Genomic DNA, 17731 nt, shown 5'->3' with positions numbered 1-17731 from the left:
CTCTTCAGAAATGCTGCCTGATCTACTGAGTATTTATAGTACTTACTGTTTTTATTACCCATATTTGCAGTGTATTTTTCCTGATTGAGAGGTTTATGGGGTGATTACGGTGTTAAGAGATTAACAGGAACTGATAGGGAGAATCTTTCTCTGCTGCTTTGGACTCTAGGATCAGGAGACAGACATAATAATAAGAGTGAAATTAAGAAACACATCTATGTGTAATCCCTTTGGCATTTGATGGTTGATGCAAGATTCACTATTAGTTTTAATGCTGAGTTTAATAGATTTTAGTTAATCAATGGTAATGGGACAAAGGTGGGTATTTCAATAAATGACAGAACAGAATTGAGGGAAAATGGCCTATTTCTGTGCATATGTTATTCTGCATAACTATATTCATTTTAATCCTTAGCATAATTCTAGTGAAAGCATGTTGTATATTTTATAGCTTAAGATTCTTTCAATAATAGCATGCTCAAAACTCTAAACATGGCTTGATTAATATTTAGGTGGAAATGAACATTACCGGCCAATCAACAACAGTTGTCTCACTGACTGTTAGTGCAGGCTTGAGGTCAGAAAGGGTCATTCTTTGTTTTCTTAACGAGTGAAGTTCTTATTTATTTATTTATTTCAATCATAAATATAAATAAGCAATCGGCTAACAAGCTGCATTAAATTGCGATAGGACACCAGAAAGGAAACAAATACATTATTGATTGAATGTTAATGAAATTAGAATGCAAGTTCCATTTTAATGAATTTTTCACAGTGACTGAGAGGAGTTGAGTGTTGAACATCGGACTTGATTAATAACCTAAGGCCACATTCTTAAAGGAGATAAAGTATCTTATTATGTGTGATAGACTAGTCTTAATACACTGCCTGGAAGACCTGTGCAAAACAAGTGCAAAAAAGTCATTTTCCTCCTTTATGAATCTTTTACAAGTAGATACCTGCATACATTATTGATGGAAATACCGGCTTCATCTTTAAATATTCTCTTTGCTGTGCATTCTGATTTCCATTACTTACTGATAACAGCTCAAAATCATTAAGCTACTTTAACCCTTTCAATACTCGACGATCTTTGTTTTGATGTTCCTTTCTGCTGAAATAATTAAGAACCTGCAGATTTGGATGAAAATGCAAGTGTATATTTCTGAAAATTTATGAACTATATGTCAGCCATTTATTATTCAACACTAAAGTTCCACTCATACCATCTTCAAAGTATAACCAGAAATCAGCCACAAATTGTAAAGTATTGAAATAAATGGGAAGAAATGTCACCAATAGTTGATTTTTTACATTCTTAATGTTTGCTTTTGTTTGCTTATACACATTGTTTTTTTTACTTTAGGATGATTCTGGAACATGGAGCAATATCAGTAAAAGTTGACAGATTTTCAATTTTTGTGACCCTAAGAAATTGGGAGATGGAGCTGAAATAACTCCATAGAGGCTGGTATCCCATCACCAAGTCACCCTTTTTTACACATGGAAAGTCCTTGACACTGCTCCAGTTTCCTCAGAGCCAGCTCTCAGAGTGAGCAGAACCTCTGACACTTCTGCTTATATCTATCAGCCAGAGCTCCCTAATTGGACCAGATTAACAGTCCCAATCAGGGAACTCACATTCTATGAGCTCCAACTGGCTGACCTCATTACATTCATTACTGGTGCAAGATTGCGAAGTATCCCAGCCTTTGACTCTAGTCTGCCAGGAGGTAGGTGATGAGGCTGTGGTCTTAATAATCATAGAAGATGGATCTGCTGCTGTCCAATTAGTAGGTGAGTAGGTGAATGGATGAGAGGCAAGGGAAGACAGATCTGCTGTCCAATTAGTAGGTGAGTGGTTGAGGGGCTAAGGAAGGGTGGATGAAAGTGAGGCAGGACTCTAGGGAGGTTTGTTATTTTGGTCTGAACCAGCAACATTTGCTCCAGCTACTACTTATTCATCATAAAATGCTGTGGCCCAAGTTAAATCTGTGTTTAATAAAATAAGGATGATAAGGCGAAGGTGAAGGTAAGTGACTATTAAATAAGTATTGCGAGGTTGTTACTTCTGACAAGTTATCAATTTAAAAAAAGTTCAGATGTATTCGAATAGTTTATCCACTGGATCAGGTGTTATTCAATATTGTGCGATATTGAAAGGATGGCCAAAGGGGAGATTAAGAGCTAATTGTTTGCATTCTCTCAATTGCTTTCTTCCATTTCTTTCAAAATAGAACTGCACAGTCAACGGTTAGTCTGTTTGAAAGTTTTGACAAAGATAATGAGCTCTTGTCTGTTTCACAATCACTAAGGGATTTAGTACTGCTGAGTTTGATTATTCAGGGAACAGGAGATCGTTGGTAGTAAAAGAAATACAACCTTCGGAAAAGCATAATGTTGTACGTGGCTACACAAGTGATGTTTGTATGCTTTAAACAGATTTACAAGCCTTTTAAGCAGATTTTTCTTACTGTTTCTATTCAAATTAGGTCCGTTTATTTTGACAGGTATATGACCTTTTCAAAGATGTCCAAATGCTACTAAGGGGTTTGTAAGTTCTGCTTATAAAGTAGATCCAGTGTGTGTGGCTTGTGGGTTATAGAATAGTTAAGGGATATGAGGGGCGATAAGAGGGTTTGGGGTGGTGCTGAGGGTACAGAGGGATTTACGTTGATCTGTAGAACTGTGCCAATGTTTCTGTGGGCAAAGACAGACCTTTAAAACTACATATCTTGGTCCATCATGGGCTTGCTGCCAGAATCCTATCTGCTAACCCAACCAGTACAGACATGGGATTGCAAAGTTAGGAAAATTCTTGACTCGCAATTCCAGAAGCCATGATGAAAGTCCAGTTTTCTGTCTTAGTAAGGAGTCATCAATGTGATTGTTTGAAGAGCTTCTCTGTTTCTTTACTCTATTCACAGGCAGCACAGATTCTCCCTGTACAGGATGACATGCTGGACGTCAGGCTCGATTAAAGGAAATCTCTGCTGACAAACCTGTAGAAAGTCTGTTGACAGCTGTCAATGTATGACAAACATCACTCCTTCAATGTTCAGACATTGCCTCCAGTTTACACTATTATTTGCACTCCTATTCCATGAACTGTCATTACTTGCTTGGAGCATTTGATAGCTGCATTTTGTTATCGCAGTAAACCAACAAGTATGTAGCAATCACCACATGTGGTGTTCAATTTAGTAGTCTGGAGGCACTATGTGCTCATTGCTTATGGTGTAATTAAGACCACATTTTCCACAACATTGAAGCCTTGAACAGCATATAAAAACCTGCTGTGGCAGGAGCTGCCATACAAACAGCAGACTTCATGCTGGTAAGACACTGAGGAGTCTAAACTGAGCATCACGCCAAGGAAACCAGTCTAAATTCATTAACAGGCAGCAAGAATGTTGCATTGGCCTGTTAATTTTGATTAAAATTCATGAAAAGATATTCTATATTCTTGTCAAACAATTGAAATGTTGTTCCACAATCTGACGGATGACAATGAAGGTGATTAAAGCTCAGCTGATGTCATTGTTGGCTTGAATCAAGGTGCAGCATAAAGTGCAATCGCTTAGGTTACTTTTACTTTGAGTAGTGAGCTATTTGCTATATCTATCTTTCTGTTAGCTTTCTTCTGATTTTAAAGTTTCCCATTGAATTAGGACTTACTGAATGTATTCTTTTTAAAAATGTATACAAAATCTGGCAACATCTGTGAGGAGATAAATAAGTTAACATACAGCAATTTGATCTGCTCCAAGCTGTAGTTGACAAGGCCCTCAGATGTGTCTGAGATCTTTCCCACAATTTTGCTCTCACCCCTTCTCCTTTCTCCCAGACCATGATAGAGGTCCCCTTAGGAGAAATCACTTCCTCTCACTTTTCACTTCATCAGCCTCCACATTTAAAGGAGCACTCCCTGCCATCTCAGTCATGGTGCGTTTGATGTCACCGCCAAGCACATCTTGTCTTTGATGTCAGTATTCCAAAGGGACTACTCCCTCCTAGAATTCCGGATTTGCAAGTCAAGTTGGTTACCTGGCTACTGCAGCACACTAAATGCTTGTTTTGAACACAATGCCCTTGGCTATTTCACAGGCACTACTCTCCATGAACCTTGGTTCACAGAAGTTAGCAGGGCATGCCTCTTATTGGACCAACTTCACATCACTACAGCCCTTCTGAATTTAGCTCTGGAGCTCAGGGACACCAATTTGTACATCAGGACACACGTATCTCATGTATCTACACAAGTTGTATCTTATATCTGTTAGCTTGCTTTCCTAGCACTCACTCATTTTGTGCTGTTTGGTGACTGCCAGCCTCTTGTCGCTTGTTTGCTTTTTAGCAGTGGGGTAGGCAGGCAGATTGTCATGATTCAAAGCAAGTCCAGTTAAGGAGGTGGACATGTCACTTCGTGGCATTGTGCTACATCAATGCCTCACCTATAACATGTTCCAGCAGCTTATTGCACGTTCTCCTCGTGTCTGCGTGGGTTTCCTCCGGGTGCTCCGGTTTCCTCCCACAGTCCAAAGATGTGCAGGTTAGGTGAATTGGCCATGCTAAATTGCCCGTAGTGTTAGGTAAGGGGTAAATGTAGGGGTATGGGTGGGTTGCGCTTCGGCGGGTCGGTGTGGACTTGTTGGGCCGAAGGACCTGTTTCCACACTGTAATGTAATTTAATCTAAAAAAAATGTGGTAAACACACTGTATGGCTATGCCTGTAAGTCAAAGTGGAAAAGTCCTTAGAGTGGTCAACAAGGATATGGTCGGTCAGTCAGTCAAGGGGTTTATGCTTTTCTCATCTAGGTGGCTGGCTGTGGGCAATCAGACACTTGATTCGAGCAGCGTCAATGGATCCATGACCCTTGCAGTCCTCTTATAGTCAGTCCTGCAGTTATAATTTTGTTCATAAACCGAGAAAGAACGACAACCTCCAGTAACTATTGCACAGCTTCCATGTGAGAAACAGCAGGTGAAGATTCCCCCAAGGCATGGTGGCTCAGTGGTTAGTACTGCTGTCTCACAGTGCCAGGGACCCGGTTTTAATTCCAGCCTCAGGTGACTGTGTGTGTGGAGTTTGAACATTCTCCCCGTGTCTGCATGGGTTTCCTCCAGGTGCTCTGGTTTCCTTCCACAATTCAAAGATGTGCAGGTTAGGTGAATTGGCCATGCTAAATTGCCCATTGTATTCAGGGATGTGTAGGTTAGGTGCATTAGTCAAGGGTAAATGTAGAGTAGTAGGGGAATAGATGTGGGTGGGTTACTCTTTGGAGATTTGGTGTGGACAAATGGCCAGTTTCCACACTGAAGGAATTCTAAGTATTCTAAGGAAGATGAGGAGAACATTGAGATCCCATTACTATCATTTTCTTCAATTCTCTGATACAAAGTGCAGGCACCAATTGAGGGTGTCCTGGGCCATCCAGATTTCCTAGAGCCGCTTTTGCACTGAGAAAGACTGGATGGCAATTCCATTTTGGTGGCCATAGAAGGAACATCCAAGAACATGTGTTGCAGCTCCAAATTCTCAACCCATCAATGCATCTGGGATGTCACTGTAATCACTTTCACCAGATTTCATGAGTTAATATCCTTCTCGTGCTGAGGAGTGCCAAGGAGCTCTGGGATTGACATTGTTGCTGGCTTCCCTTACTGCAAGGCACTATTAACTCTACCCAGGTTTATAAAATCATGAGACAAGAACAATGAGATACTTCTTGCATTATTTCATATTATAAAGCAACATGTAACTTCTGAACAATTTCAAGTTAATAGCATCTTAGTGGAAATTATGTTTACTTTGGCTAATAAGGGATTCAATATCACAAACAAACAAGCTTTCTGGAAAAATTGCCTAGGTCTTTTTGCTGGATTTCGGCAAAGAGATGAATAGAATGGTGTTTCTCACACACCATATCAATTTGAGCTAATAGGACTCATTGCTGCATGTTAGAGAAATTCAGCCGGCAATGTTAAGATATGTAGTATTTGAAACCGTGCTGCACAGAATTTTCTCTCTGAAATTAGTGCTAGTTAATTCAACAAATATTAACTTGTACACTGAAACCAGTCCTAAATTCAAGACCATGTTTACATGATTTATTGTTGACATGATGAGGAGTGAAAGAAATAGATAGAATTTCTATAAAAATTATTCTGTTAAATTGTGCACCTGAAAACTCCAGTTTGTTAATTTACAAATAACCTCAACTAAATAGAGTGCTCATTAATCCATCTTCTGGAAGACAAGAGAAATACATTTGAGTCACATTGGAGATCACAGAATCAAATGCACATATGGGTCCCCGTATTAGGCTGTTATATAAGACATGAGCAATAAAAGGTAAATTTCTAGTGCAGTGTTCACCTAATTGAGTGACTGTCGTGCTAAACCTAGAGATATAATGAATGTAGACTCAGAGTTTGAAATGATAGATTCCACTGATGTCATAAATTTCCAGCTCACAATATTTTTTAAGATAAAAATATAGTCACAAAGTTCTTTTCCTATTTGCTCAAAATAATTGCAGTGCACTTAAGCAGATTTGATTAATATATCATTATTGCATGACTGTTCTAAATAAATTACCAGTGTCTAATCAAGAAGCTACAAATGCATTTGAAATCTATGCTATTACATTACTAAATCCAACCATTGTTAATTGGAGCATTATATTGTTTGCGGCATTTGTAATACATTGAATTATACCAAGACAGATTACAATAACATTTATGTAAATTATTTTCTCAAACACCGCGATGATGTTTTTTCCAAATGAACCAAGGTCATTGACTTGTATTTCTAATTGGCGAGCTCCCAACCCTAGCAAATGGGAAAGCCTAAAGGAAAAGAATACTTTGATCTAAATTAAAGACTGAATTTAAATTATGGATGTACCCTTAATGATCTAAACTTGCTTTGTTGTCTGAAGGTCACTGACTGTAAATTACACCTAAGCCTCCCTGTTTACAGATGAAGAATTGCCTTATTTATAATGCTTCAGCTGACAGATCTGGTTTAACCAAATCAATAATCACTGCGGTGCTGTGAAGAAAAATGTCCCAAAGCTTTTCTTTCTCTTGCCCCACAAGTGACTGCACCTCTGCGACTGGGACTAAATATATTTGAAAGGTTTTTGTGTGGCATCTTTAACGAAACATCAAGATTGATTCTCCAGCCTATTTCTTTCAACTTATAATAATTTTTTTTTGTTTTTAAATATGATAATAAATTTATAAAATGCATGAAAAATCAATTTCTCAGACAGTAGTGCCATTCATCACAGAAGATATTGATTTATCAAAAATGTTATCTTTTTTTTACAGAGTTTGAAGTCCCACCAAACAGAAGCCGTAATTATAGCCTAATTCCATATTTCATGGTGGAGCAGAACAGTTTATTGCTTTTTAATATAATTTTTATTATTCCCAAAATTTTAATTAAATGGCATACTTTGGAAAGAATGAACTTAAATATATATATAATGCTTTTCATGTCTTTGGGGACATTCTATATTGTATAGTGATTGTTTTTGTACTATTGTCTTTGCTCTTGTGTACTATACATGCCAATGATCTGATACCTAACAAGAACCCACAACAGCAGTGAGATCAAACACCATTTAATCTCTTTCTAAGGTGTTAATATTCTAGGAGAAAGAATATTATTCAGGATTCCAGAACAAAACTGTCCTTTTTTAGTAGTATCTTTGGATCTATAGTGTCCACCTGAACCACAAAAGCAGGAAGACGGCACCTTAGTTTAACTTGAGAACTGCACTGGTGTGTTACTATGTCAGTTTATTAGGCTGATAGTCATGAGCCTGGAAGTCATGAGCCTGTAATTGTCTGACTCTCTAATAAAAAGAGAAACATAAGAAATAGTAATGGGAATAGGCCATTTGTCCCTTCAATCTATTTTACCATTCAGGACATCATGGAGCTCAACGCTACCTTCCCATATTACCCAGGTATCTGTGTCCGAGAACACTTTGATCTCCATAAATGCCAACAGGTTCAAATCTCTCATTATTTAATAAAGACTAGTATCATGAACAGTATTCTTAAATCATTCACGGCCCATCTCAAATTGCCCTTGAGAAGGTGGTGATGTGCTAGAAACGTGTTTATCGATGCTCAGAAGTCCAGACTCAAAGAATAACATTGTAAAGTAAATGGTGCTCAGTAGGTTCACAACAGCTTTAATACTGAATCAAGTTCTTTTGCACAGTACACAAAGTACCATCATAGTTGCTTGGTCAGGTTAGGTCAGAAATCCAAAAGTTGCAGTCTGGATTATATATCACTAAATCCAGCTTCCAGATAGAGAAGGTGACAATGGGAAAAGGTCATGGCAGTCCTGATCAAAAAACTAGCACATCACTGGAAAGTTTTGATACATGTGAGGAGACATAGAAGAATTAAATGTGTTAGAATCAAGGAACAGTTATGGAGCTAATAGGCTACCGGCCAGATAATATAGATCAAAGTCGTGAAAGTGAGGACTGCAGATGCTGGAGATGAGAGTTGAGTGTGGTGCTGGAAAAGCACAGCAGGTCAGGCAGCATCTAAGGAGCGGAGAATTGACATTTCAGGCAAAAGCCCTTCATCATGGCTTTTCCAGCACCACACTCTCAACAGATAGTATAGACCATCAAACAGTGGGAAGATCAGAAAGAATTACGGGGCAAGTTACAAAAGAATGTGAAAACTAGAATACTGCTGACTAGGCATTTTCAATTGTCCTAATACAGACTGGAATAGTAACACAGTAAAGGCAGAGATAGAAAGATGTAAATGTGTGTAAAAGAATTTTTGGTCATCAGTATATATCTAACTCAAAAAGGAATGAGGCAGGGCTATATCTAATTCTGTGAAATTAAGTACAGCAAGTGGAGCATGTTTTAGGAGGAGACCATTTGGGAACATCAGGAATATAAGGAGCAGCATAGTTATGGAAAAGGATATAACACAATTGAGTAAACAATTCTTGACTGCAAAGAGAATAACTTCAGTTGAAAACAGATCTGGCCCAGGGGAACTAGAATCAAAAATTAGCAAGCCAGTCAAGAACTGAACAAGAAGAAGGCTTCAAAGAGGAAATGGTAATGTATTTTATCTGCCAAAGTTGATACTTTCTCTTTGGTTAAAAAATAAACAGTAAAGCTACTTTGGTTCTGATAATTAAAGATATAAATATCCTCCTAATTTAAATCAGGATAACAACAAATATAAGTCCCATAGCATATTAGAGAGCCAAGATGAATATAGGAAATATGTAATTTTATAAAAGGACTTGTGTGTGTCTCTGGCAAAGCCATTAGTGTTCATTATTAATTGCTTTTGAGAAGGTAGTGGCATACTGCCTCCTAGAATTGCTGCATTCCTTGTCATGGAGGAGGTTTTCCCAAGTGTAACAATCTCATAGCGGGTTGGTAGACTAATTTCAGAGGACAGTTAACAATCAAACACATTGCTGTGAATGTGGAGTTGAATACAGGCCAGACCAGGTACTGATGGCAGATTTTCTTCTGTCAAGGATTTTAGTGAATGAAATAACAATCCAGTTATTATGTGGTTACCACCACTGAGATAAGCTTTTTAGTCCCGAATTTATCAAGCTGGGAATTAACTCGTGACTACAAACCATTACTAGTCCAGTAACGTAATTATTATCCTGCATTAACAATAAGATGCAAATACAGACTGAAATAATAAATTTGCAGCTAAGATCTAATGAACTTTAAAAGCCTTTTAAAAATGGTTTAAAAAAATTACATGGCAGACAACAGAAGAGTGGAGTCAACAAAAAGGAAATACTCTTGCGGATCCAGAGCTCTGCCTTAAGTAGTAAATATTGTACATTAATTAGTCTTCACTGGAGAAGATAATTCTGACAATGTAATAATAAAGGAGGGATGTTGCATTGCATAAAACAGATTAAGAGGATGTACTTAAAAATACAGTCCACAAAACATGCAAGTCACTCAGTCTTGGTGAGATACGGGAATTGTAAGTTTGGAATTTGGAGCTGTTCTGCCCAAAAGACTGGAGGATAGAGCTGGCCATTACTGGCTAGACAGCTTAACATCAGCAGTGAGGAAACTTTCAAATACAATAATCTCTAATAAGAATAATTGGAGTATTATGGAATAACAAATGAAAGCCAGCACAGATTCATACAAAGCAAATTGTGTTTGTATAACAAAAGTTATTTAATAAAGTAACAAACAGGGTTGGTGAGGGTAGTATGGTTCAAGTCACATGTACAGATTTACAAAGGAATTTGATAAGGTAGTTGCAAAATGCTCAAAGGGACTATAGGACCAGCAGTAGCACCAATTTAAAATTATCTAGGGGACTAAAAGTAGAGAGCAATAAGGTAGAAGTTATTTCAGACTGGAGGGCCTTATGAAATACCATAAAGTGTTAAATGATAACCTTTGGTCAGAACTATGGGGAGAGACAATATGAATTAAACAATACATTTTTTGAAATGGGTCCAGGAACAGAAAGGCTGATGAAGGAATGTGAACAATCAGTGAAGGCAGTAGGACAAGTTGAGAAACACACAGGATCCTTGACTTTAGCAAAGAGGCAAAGAGTGGAAAAACAATGCTAAATGCTATGTTAGCTTCTATAAAACACTAGTTAGCCCTCAGCTAAAGTTCTCATCAGAAAGGATGTAAAGGCTCAATGGACACAGGGAAAAAAAAACCTACATAATTACTAGGGACATGGAGGACTGGGGATGTTCTCCTTAGAACAGCGAAGGTGAAAACAAAATCTGAGGTATTAAAAAGAAATCACTAAGGGTTTTGGTACAGTGAATAAGAAGCAAGCATCTATTGGCAGAAGAGTTGGGAATGAAAGGACTTAAGATTACTGATAAAAGTGAGAGGCTGCAAGAGGAAGAAAGGTTTTATACTGAGTTTTTGAGCTCTAAAATGAACTGCCTGAAAGAGTGCGAGAAGAAGATGAAATACTAACATTCAAATGAAAACTAGATGAATATCTGATATGGGGAAAAATATTACGAGACTTTTAGGAAAGAGCATAGGAGAGAGACTAATTGAATAGCTCAAATAACTAGCCAGCTAAGCACAAATGTCTGAATGGTCTCTCTGCACTATAAGATTGTATGCTTCCATTTTCTCACAGCTGAACTGTAAGGTAATTAAAAACTGGGTTTGCTATTCTACCAGTGAGATAGGGCACAGGATTCAACCATGTGAAACATCAAAGACTTCCCCATTTTGCTTGTGTCACAAATGTAAAATATAACAGATTTCTGCATCTACATGATCTTATGAGCTATTATTTATCATTATCTTTCATCAAAAAAGCAACTGTACTTTGTCATATTCCATTTAGAGAATGGAAACTCTACATTATTCCACTACATTATTCTGTGACAGATATGTAAGCATTTTCCCATACCTATAGTAGCCTGGTGGAGCATGCTGGATGAGAAAGTTTTTCTCTAGGTTCTGCAGCACATCATTTAGCATTCTCAAATGGGCAGGATCTCTTTCCTCTGGATCATTAGCTGGACGCATTTCATCTGATTGAAAAAGTTGTGCAGTTTCTCTCAATGCCGTGGCCAATGCCAACATTTGCTCTGAAGCAATATTGTCATCTTTGAAAAATAAAATATATAATTGAGAATTATACCAATAATAATAATCAATACAACCACAGTACAAAACATGATATCAATATCACCTCGCATAATATTCTAATGCTGACAAGCGGTATTGGCTCGCTGTGGAATGATTATGTATAGAAAATATCAAACTCAAGAATAACTACACAGCACAATTACATAATGTGCAAGAAAATATTTAGAAAACAATTGTTCATGCCAATAAATTCTAACATAATTTGTTGGAGATCGCAAGGAAAGAAAGCATTGATTATCAGTAACTTCGGGCAATGAAGAATGGAATTGATATGCAACGTTATCATATTCAAAATTTAAATTCATAATAATATAACTGCACTGTCAAGAGGATATAAGTTTAGAAAGAAACATAACCTTTGAGTTTCTCTTGAACCTCCAGGGCTACGTCCAGGACACTGAAAGGGAGAACTGGCTCATTTGCTATATGCAGAATCATTTCAGCTGTTAACTGCAATGAACAAATCAAAAGGTATAGTCTCGGAAGAGATCTGCAGGCAAATTATTTTATTATGTACAGTTATGATAAAATATAAATATTTTGAAGAGTGCAATGCTTGACTGTACATTATCACTGCCATAATGAACAGAGACAGAAAAGGCAGTCTGATTTCTCTTATTCACACAATAAAAGTGTGCTAAGACTGGAGGTGTGAGGAAATAGACTGAAAGCAACAGGCTGTGATAAAATAACAGGAGCAGACCAGGAATCAAAGACTGTGATAAAAGAGCCAGTGATCCAGAATTGATAGGTATAACTGAGCAAGATTTAAGTTTCAGAAGGAGACCAGAAACCTGACCTTGTCAGAGAGGAACCAGAGTGGAGCAGAAACAGAGTGGGAGTCAGAGACTGAGAAAACTGTAGGAACCAGAAACACAGCAGGATATCAGAATGACTCCATGTTGAGGAGTAGAAGATGCAGGGGCTTTAAGGTGACATTTAACCCTAACCCTATCACACCCAAAATGTAAGAACATAAGAAACAGGAGAAAGAATAGTCTTTGAGACTGATTCATCATTCATTAAGATCATGGCTTACTTTCTACTTCAGCAACATTGTTTCCCTTGATGTAGCATTCTATTGATGCCAACCTTTAACATACTCAATGCCTGAGTCTCCATTGCTCTCTGGCTTGCAAATTCTAAAGAGTCACTATCCTCCGGTTTATTATTTTGCCTGTTTTAGGAAGGTTAGTTCTAATTTGGAGTAAGCTCAAGATCACTTGCAATCTTCCAGCACAAAACCAAGTTGATATATCAATGAATTATGAAACATTCTCCATACACCATTCAAGCTGTTGTTTCAATAATATGAATTAAAATTGTAAGTGGCTTCCCACAACATTAAGTAGGCCAATATTGTCAGTGAGTCACTGCCATTGCAAGTACAAAATGAAGGAATACTAATAGATGAATGAAATGCTTCACTGATCGCAATGCTCCTCGTTGTTTTGATCTCTTTAATTAATTTTTCAGATTGGGTATGAATCGACTAATTAAGGATGATTCCTAGGTCCTTACTGAATGATGTGGTTCAAAGCCACTACACTATGCAGTTTTATACTTTTTAATTTATACAGACAAAGTGAATGAAAAGATTGCCAATTTCAATTGATAGCATTAAAATGACATAAAATGTTTGCTTTAAAAGTTAATTAATTTATTTATCATAGCCATGGAACAAACCCAACATAACAATATGTTCAATAAAAATAATACCACTTTACAAATGCATATTATTGTTGGACAAGCATTGGAAAAACTCTGAAACAAGTAACAAACTAAGATTTTCAGACAATAAATACTTTAATGTGTTTGGACAGTTGTTTTATAAGTAAGTATTTACCAACTGTACTGGGTCTATTAAATTCAAAGAATTACTATGAATGGTGAAATACAACCTATCAGAAAGCTAAGGTCACAACTATTAAGTCACAATTTTATAATAAATACAAGTGCAAAGTAACTAAGTGTGACATAATGGAGGAATTTGTTAGAATTTCATACCATAAAAAGGATATATTTTTCTCCTAAACTTTATCAGGGATTTTATTTTGCTGTATATGAAAAGCAACAAACCTTAAAAGAACTCTCCTTGTGAAATGCAAATTCATTTGTAGGCAGAATAGAATATGGTCTTGGCCACTTAATGGCTGCAGGCCCACATGTATTTGGCATTTGGATTAAAATAACAAATGGCTTAAAAACAAATGTCAGGAATGATAAAGAATTAATATATGGAAAACTCAACCTGTCACTTCCATCCACAAAGCTGTACCCTTTATAAACTGGCAGAGAGGTTGCTGAAGCAGTACTATTGAACAGTATATATTTACCAGACTTCTCCATGTTTAATATTGTTATTCTTGCCACATGAGAAAAAACTGCATGTGCTGTGGGAACTATGGTAAGACCACTGTAACAAAACATAAATCAAAATCATGGAAACATCTGTTGGTGGGATCCTTCTTATTTAGTTCAGCATCGCACAGCAAACATTTCAACAGAACTGAGGATTGTGTTTGGGCTGTCACCGCGAATTGATCTACCTCCGTGTATACAACCCCATTCTGATTTCTCCTCATGGATTTTCCTAACCATGTGGTTTGAGTATCAGGGTTCAGTAATGCACTGTTAAAACAACTCAGTTGTTTATACTGTCCCTACTCTAAGTCTGCTACATCCATCTCTGTTTTTTCTAAGAGTGACTACTGTCTGACTCAGGAATTTCAATAAACTTTCATTTATATTCTATTATACAGAATATTGATCGATTTATCACAGCTCTCGAGAGAGGATGGAAATAACTACTCAACTATCAATAGCATGTGACTACTGATATCAGTGTATCATCATCCTATTATTAACATACATTCTCATTACAATATTGCTTGTGGTTTTGATCTTTTCAACAGAATCAAGTCAGATAAACCTTATTCACAATGAGTGCTGGATCAGCTGTCATAATTCTTAGCTATTGCTTTAAGTATACTTTTAAAACAGATAAACAAATATAGATCTCCATTCTGCTAAGGAATAAATCAGAGGAAAGTGGAAAAATACACAATCAATAAGCAGTTTGCTAACTTGAATATAAATTAAAAGAAAATATTCCAATGAAGTGTCAAATGTTAACTCATTCTCTCTCCACAGATGTTGCCAGATCTGCTAAGATTTTTCTGTTTATATTTCAGATTTCCAGCATCAAACAATTTTTGCTTTTATTAATGCATAGTTATTTTGAATGGATTATGGTTTGGAATGTAAATAGTACCTTTTTTAAAAACTATAACTAATGGTCCTTCAAAGAATCACTTTTTCAATAGCACTTGTCTTAAAGGTACATCTTCAAAGGTGGTTTTTCAATTAATTTTCAACTATCCAAAAAACAATATATTAATGTACTTTCTGAGCCTGGTGTTTTGTACTTATCCCAGTTTATGAGATATTCCTTTAGTGTAAAGTGATTGTCGCATTTCCTCAACATTGGTTCCAATTCAAAAATTGGCTGTAAATTGTGTTAAGATGTCCATAGATCAGGAAATTCAGGTTTTGTTGAAAAAGGGGCATGAGGTCAAGAGTTTTCGTCATGCATTCATCAAGCCATACACACGAATGCTAAATGACAAAAGGAATAACAATTCACACTGCATGAGAGAAACAGTGCTGACTGCATGGACTCTGATTGAGGTGTTGCTGTGAAAAACAGGACTCTCTGGAAAACAGTGTCTGATCCCAATCAGCTTCAACACATTATTACTAGCATTCACTCCATCATGAGATCACTTGTTACAGTGTTCAGTACCGTTCATGATTTCTCAGATACCAAAGCAGTCTCTGTTTAAATGCAGTTAAATCTGAGCAATATTCAGGCCTGAAGCCCACTGCGCACACTTTCCTCATTCCTGAAGAAGGGCTTATGCCCGAAACGTCGATTCTCCTGTTCCTTGGATGCTGCCTGACCTGCTGCGCTTTTCCAGCAACACATTTTCAGCTCTGAGCTGATAAATGGCAAGTCACCTCTGCATCACACAACTGGCAAGCAATGACCATCTCCAACAATGAAAACCTAAACATCTCCCCTTGACACGCAATTGCTTCACTATCACCGAACTCCCACCATTAGAATTCTGATGTCCACCACTCACCCAAATTTTAACTGGATGAACTGTAACTGTTACAATTACTGTGGCTACAAGATTTTCAGTTTGGATTGTTCCAGGATTACTCAGCCTTGGCTCATTTCAGTCTTCTTCCAACATGGATAAAAGAGCCTAATTCCAGAGTTAAGGTGGGAGTGACTACTCTTAACATCAGGGCAACATTTGTCCAAGTATAACTTATATAAGGAGCCTTGGAAAAATTGAAGGCCAGGGAATTAAAAGGAAAACTCCTCACTGGTTGGAAAATATTTTCTGAACAACTTGTTCAGAAATGTTATTATGCACCTCCAAAACAAGTGGGCCTTGAACCTGAGCCTCCTAGTTTAGAAGTAGGGATACTACCACTGTGCCATGCGAGCCCTCAATCACTGGTTAGAAGATATTTTCTAATCAACCTGTTCAGAGATGGTATGACACACCTCTGGAGCAGCTCGGATTTAAACCTGGGCTTTCTGGCTTACGGGCCAGGACACTATCACTGCACCACGAAAGCCCTCAGTCATCTGTTGATAACATGCCTCGCAGCAGAAATGAAAACAGCTGTGGCTGCTGAAGGCCAATACTCTTAGCCCCAGAACATTGATGCAGGAGTTCCTCAGGCAAGAGAGTTATCCACTATAGTCCTGACTTATGCCTTGCAGATGGTGGACAGTCTTTCGGGAGTCAGAATGTGAATTACTCAGCTCAGAATTCCAAGATTCTGGGTAAAGACAATGACTGCAGATGCTGGAAACCAGATTCTGGATTAGTGGTGCTGGAAGAGCACAGCAGTTCAGGCAGCATTCGAGGAGCAGTAAAATCGATGTTTCGGGCAAAGATTCCAAGATTCTGACCTGGCTTGCAGTACACAGTATTTATGTACATGTCACAGATAAGTTTCTGGTCAATTGTAACAACTAGGGTATTGATGGTGGGATATTCAGCAATATTCGTGCCATTAAGAAGATATTGTTGGTTTCTCTTTTATTGGGGATGGTCATTGTCTGGCGCATGTCTGCTCTTTGTCACTTATCAACTCTAGCTTGAATATTGTCATGGACACAGACTCTTTCAGTATCTTAGAAGTTTCAAATAGCACTGGATGCTGTACAAGCTTAAGTGAACGTCCTCACTTCTATCACTAAGATGGAAGCCAGGTCATTGATGGTATAATCAAAAATGTTTGAGCCTAATTGACAACATTTGGACAAGGCATCCTGCTTGATCAGCACTCCATCGACCAAGTTCAACATTTACAACTAGAATGCATCAGCAGTTATATGTACCATTTATAAAATGCACTGCAGCAACTTAAGGCTTCTTCCCTTATAATGCTACTACTGACAAGATCAAGGCTGGCAGGCCCCTCTCAGTCACACAGCATCCTAAGTTTGAAATATATCTTTGCACTTTCCCGATCACTGAGCCAAACCTTTGAAACTCCTTATATAACAGCAGTGTCAAGTCCCTTCACCACCTGCAATGGTTTAAGAAGGTACTTTCTGAAGAGAATTCAGGATGGACAATAAATGTTGGCCTTGTGAGTGAATATAAAAATCATTATGATTTCACTTAATAAGAGACTCAGATGTTTTGAAATTATTCAAGTTATTTCAGTTTAATTTGTTCAGGTCAAGATATTTCTTTCATGGTAAGAATTGTTGGGTAAATATGGAGGTAGTAAGATGGGCTATTTGTGTCATTACGGAAAAGAATCATAAATTTCTTTTTAAAATGCTAATAATGTCACAACACATGTTGATTAAAGCTGTTTTCTCCCCAAAGTTCCTTTGAAAGTCATTCCTTTCAGATCATTCTCAATGAAGGAGTATAACTAACATAGTTTGAACTAGTCACAAGAAATAAAAGTTTTTAATCATGTATAGTGTGCCAATA

At 37.4% G+C, this 17731-nt stretch overlaps 1 protein-coding gene across 6 annotated transcripts in view; it reads right to left on the bottom strand.

Moving 5' to 3' along the window:
• The window catches only part of LOC122555933 (inactive N-acetylated-alpha-linked acidic dipeptidase-like protein 2), a 941631-nt gene that overhangs the window by 23058 nt on the left and 900842 nt on the right, over window positions 1-17731 (bottom strand). For all 6 annotated transcript variants that reach the window (XM_043702221.1, XM_043702219.1, XM_043702220.1 and 3 more), the window contains 2 exons: window positions 12050-12143; window positions 11452-11650 (listed from right to left, as the gene is read on the bottom strand). In XM_043702221.1, coding sequence (XP_043558156.1) covers window positions 11452-11650; window positions 12050-12143 — 293 coding nt within the window. The remainder of the gene's footprint in view (window positions 1-11451; window positions 11651-12049; window positions 12144-17731) is intronic.

The sequence above is a fragment of the Chiloscyllium plagiosum genome, chromosome 13, assembly GCF_004010195.1.
Source record: "Chiloscyllium plagiosum isolate BGI_BamShark_2017 chromosome 13, ASM401019v2, whole genome shotgun sequence".
Taxonomy (NCBI): domain Eukaryota; kingdom Metazoa; phylum Chordata; class Chondrichthyes; order Orectolobiformes; family Hemiscylliidae; genus Chiloscyllium; species Chiloscyllium plagiosum.
Note: the sequence above shows the minus strand (reverse complement) of the source record. Positions and strands in the feature narration are given on the sequence as shown.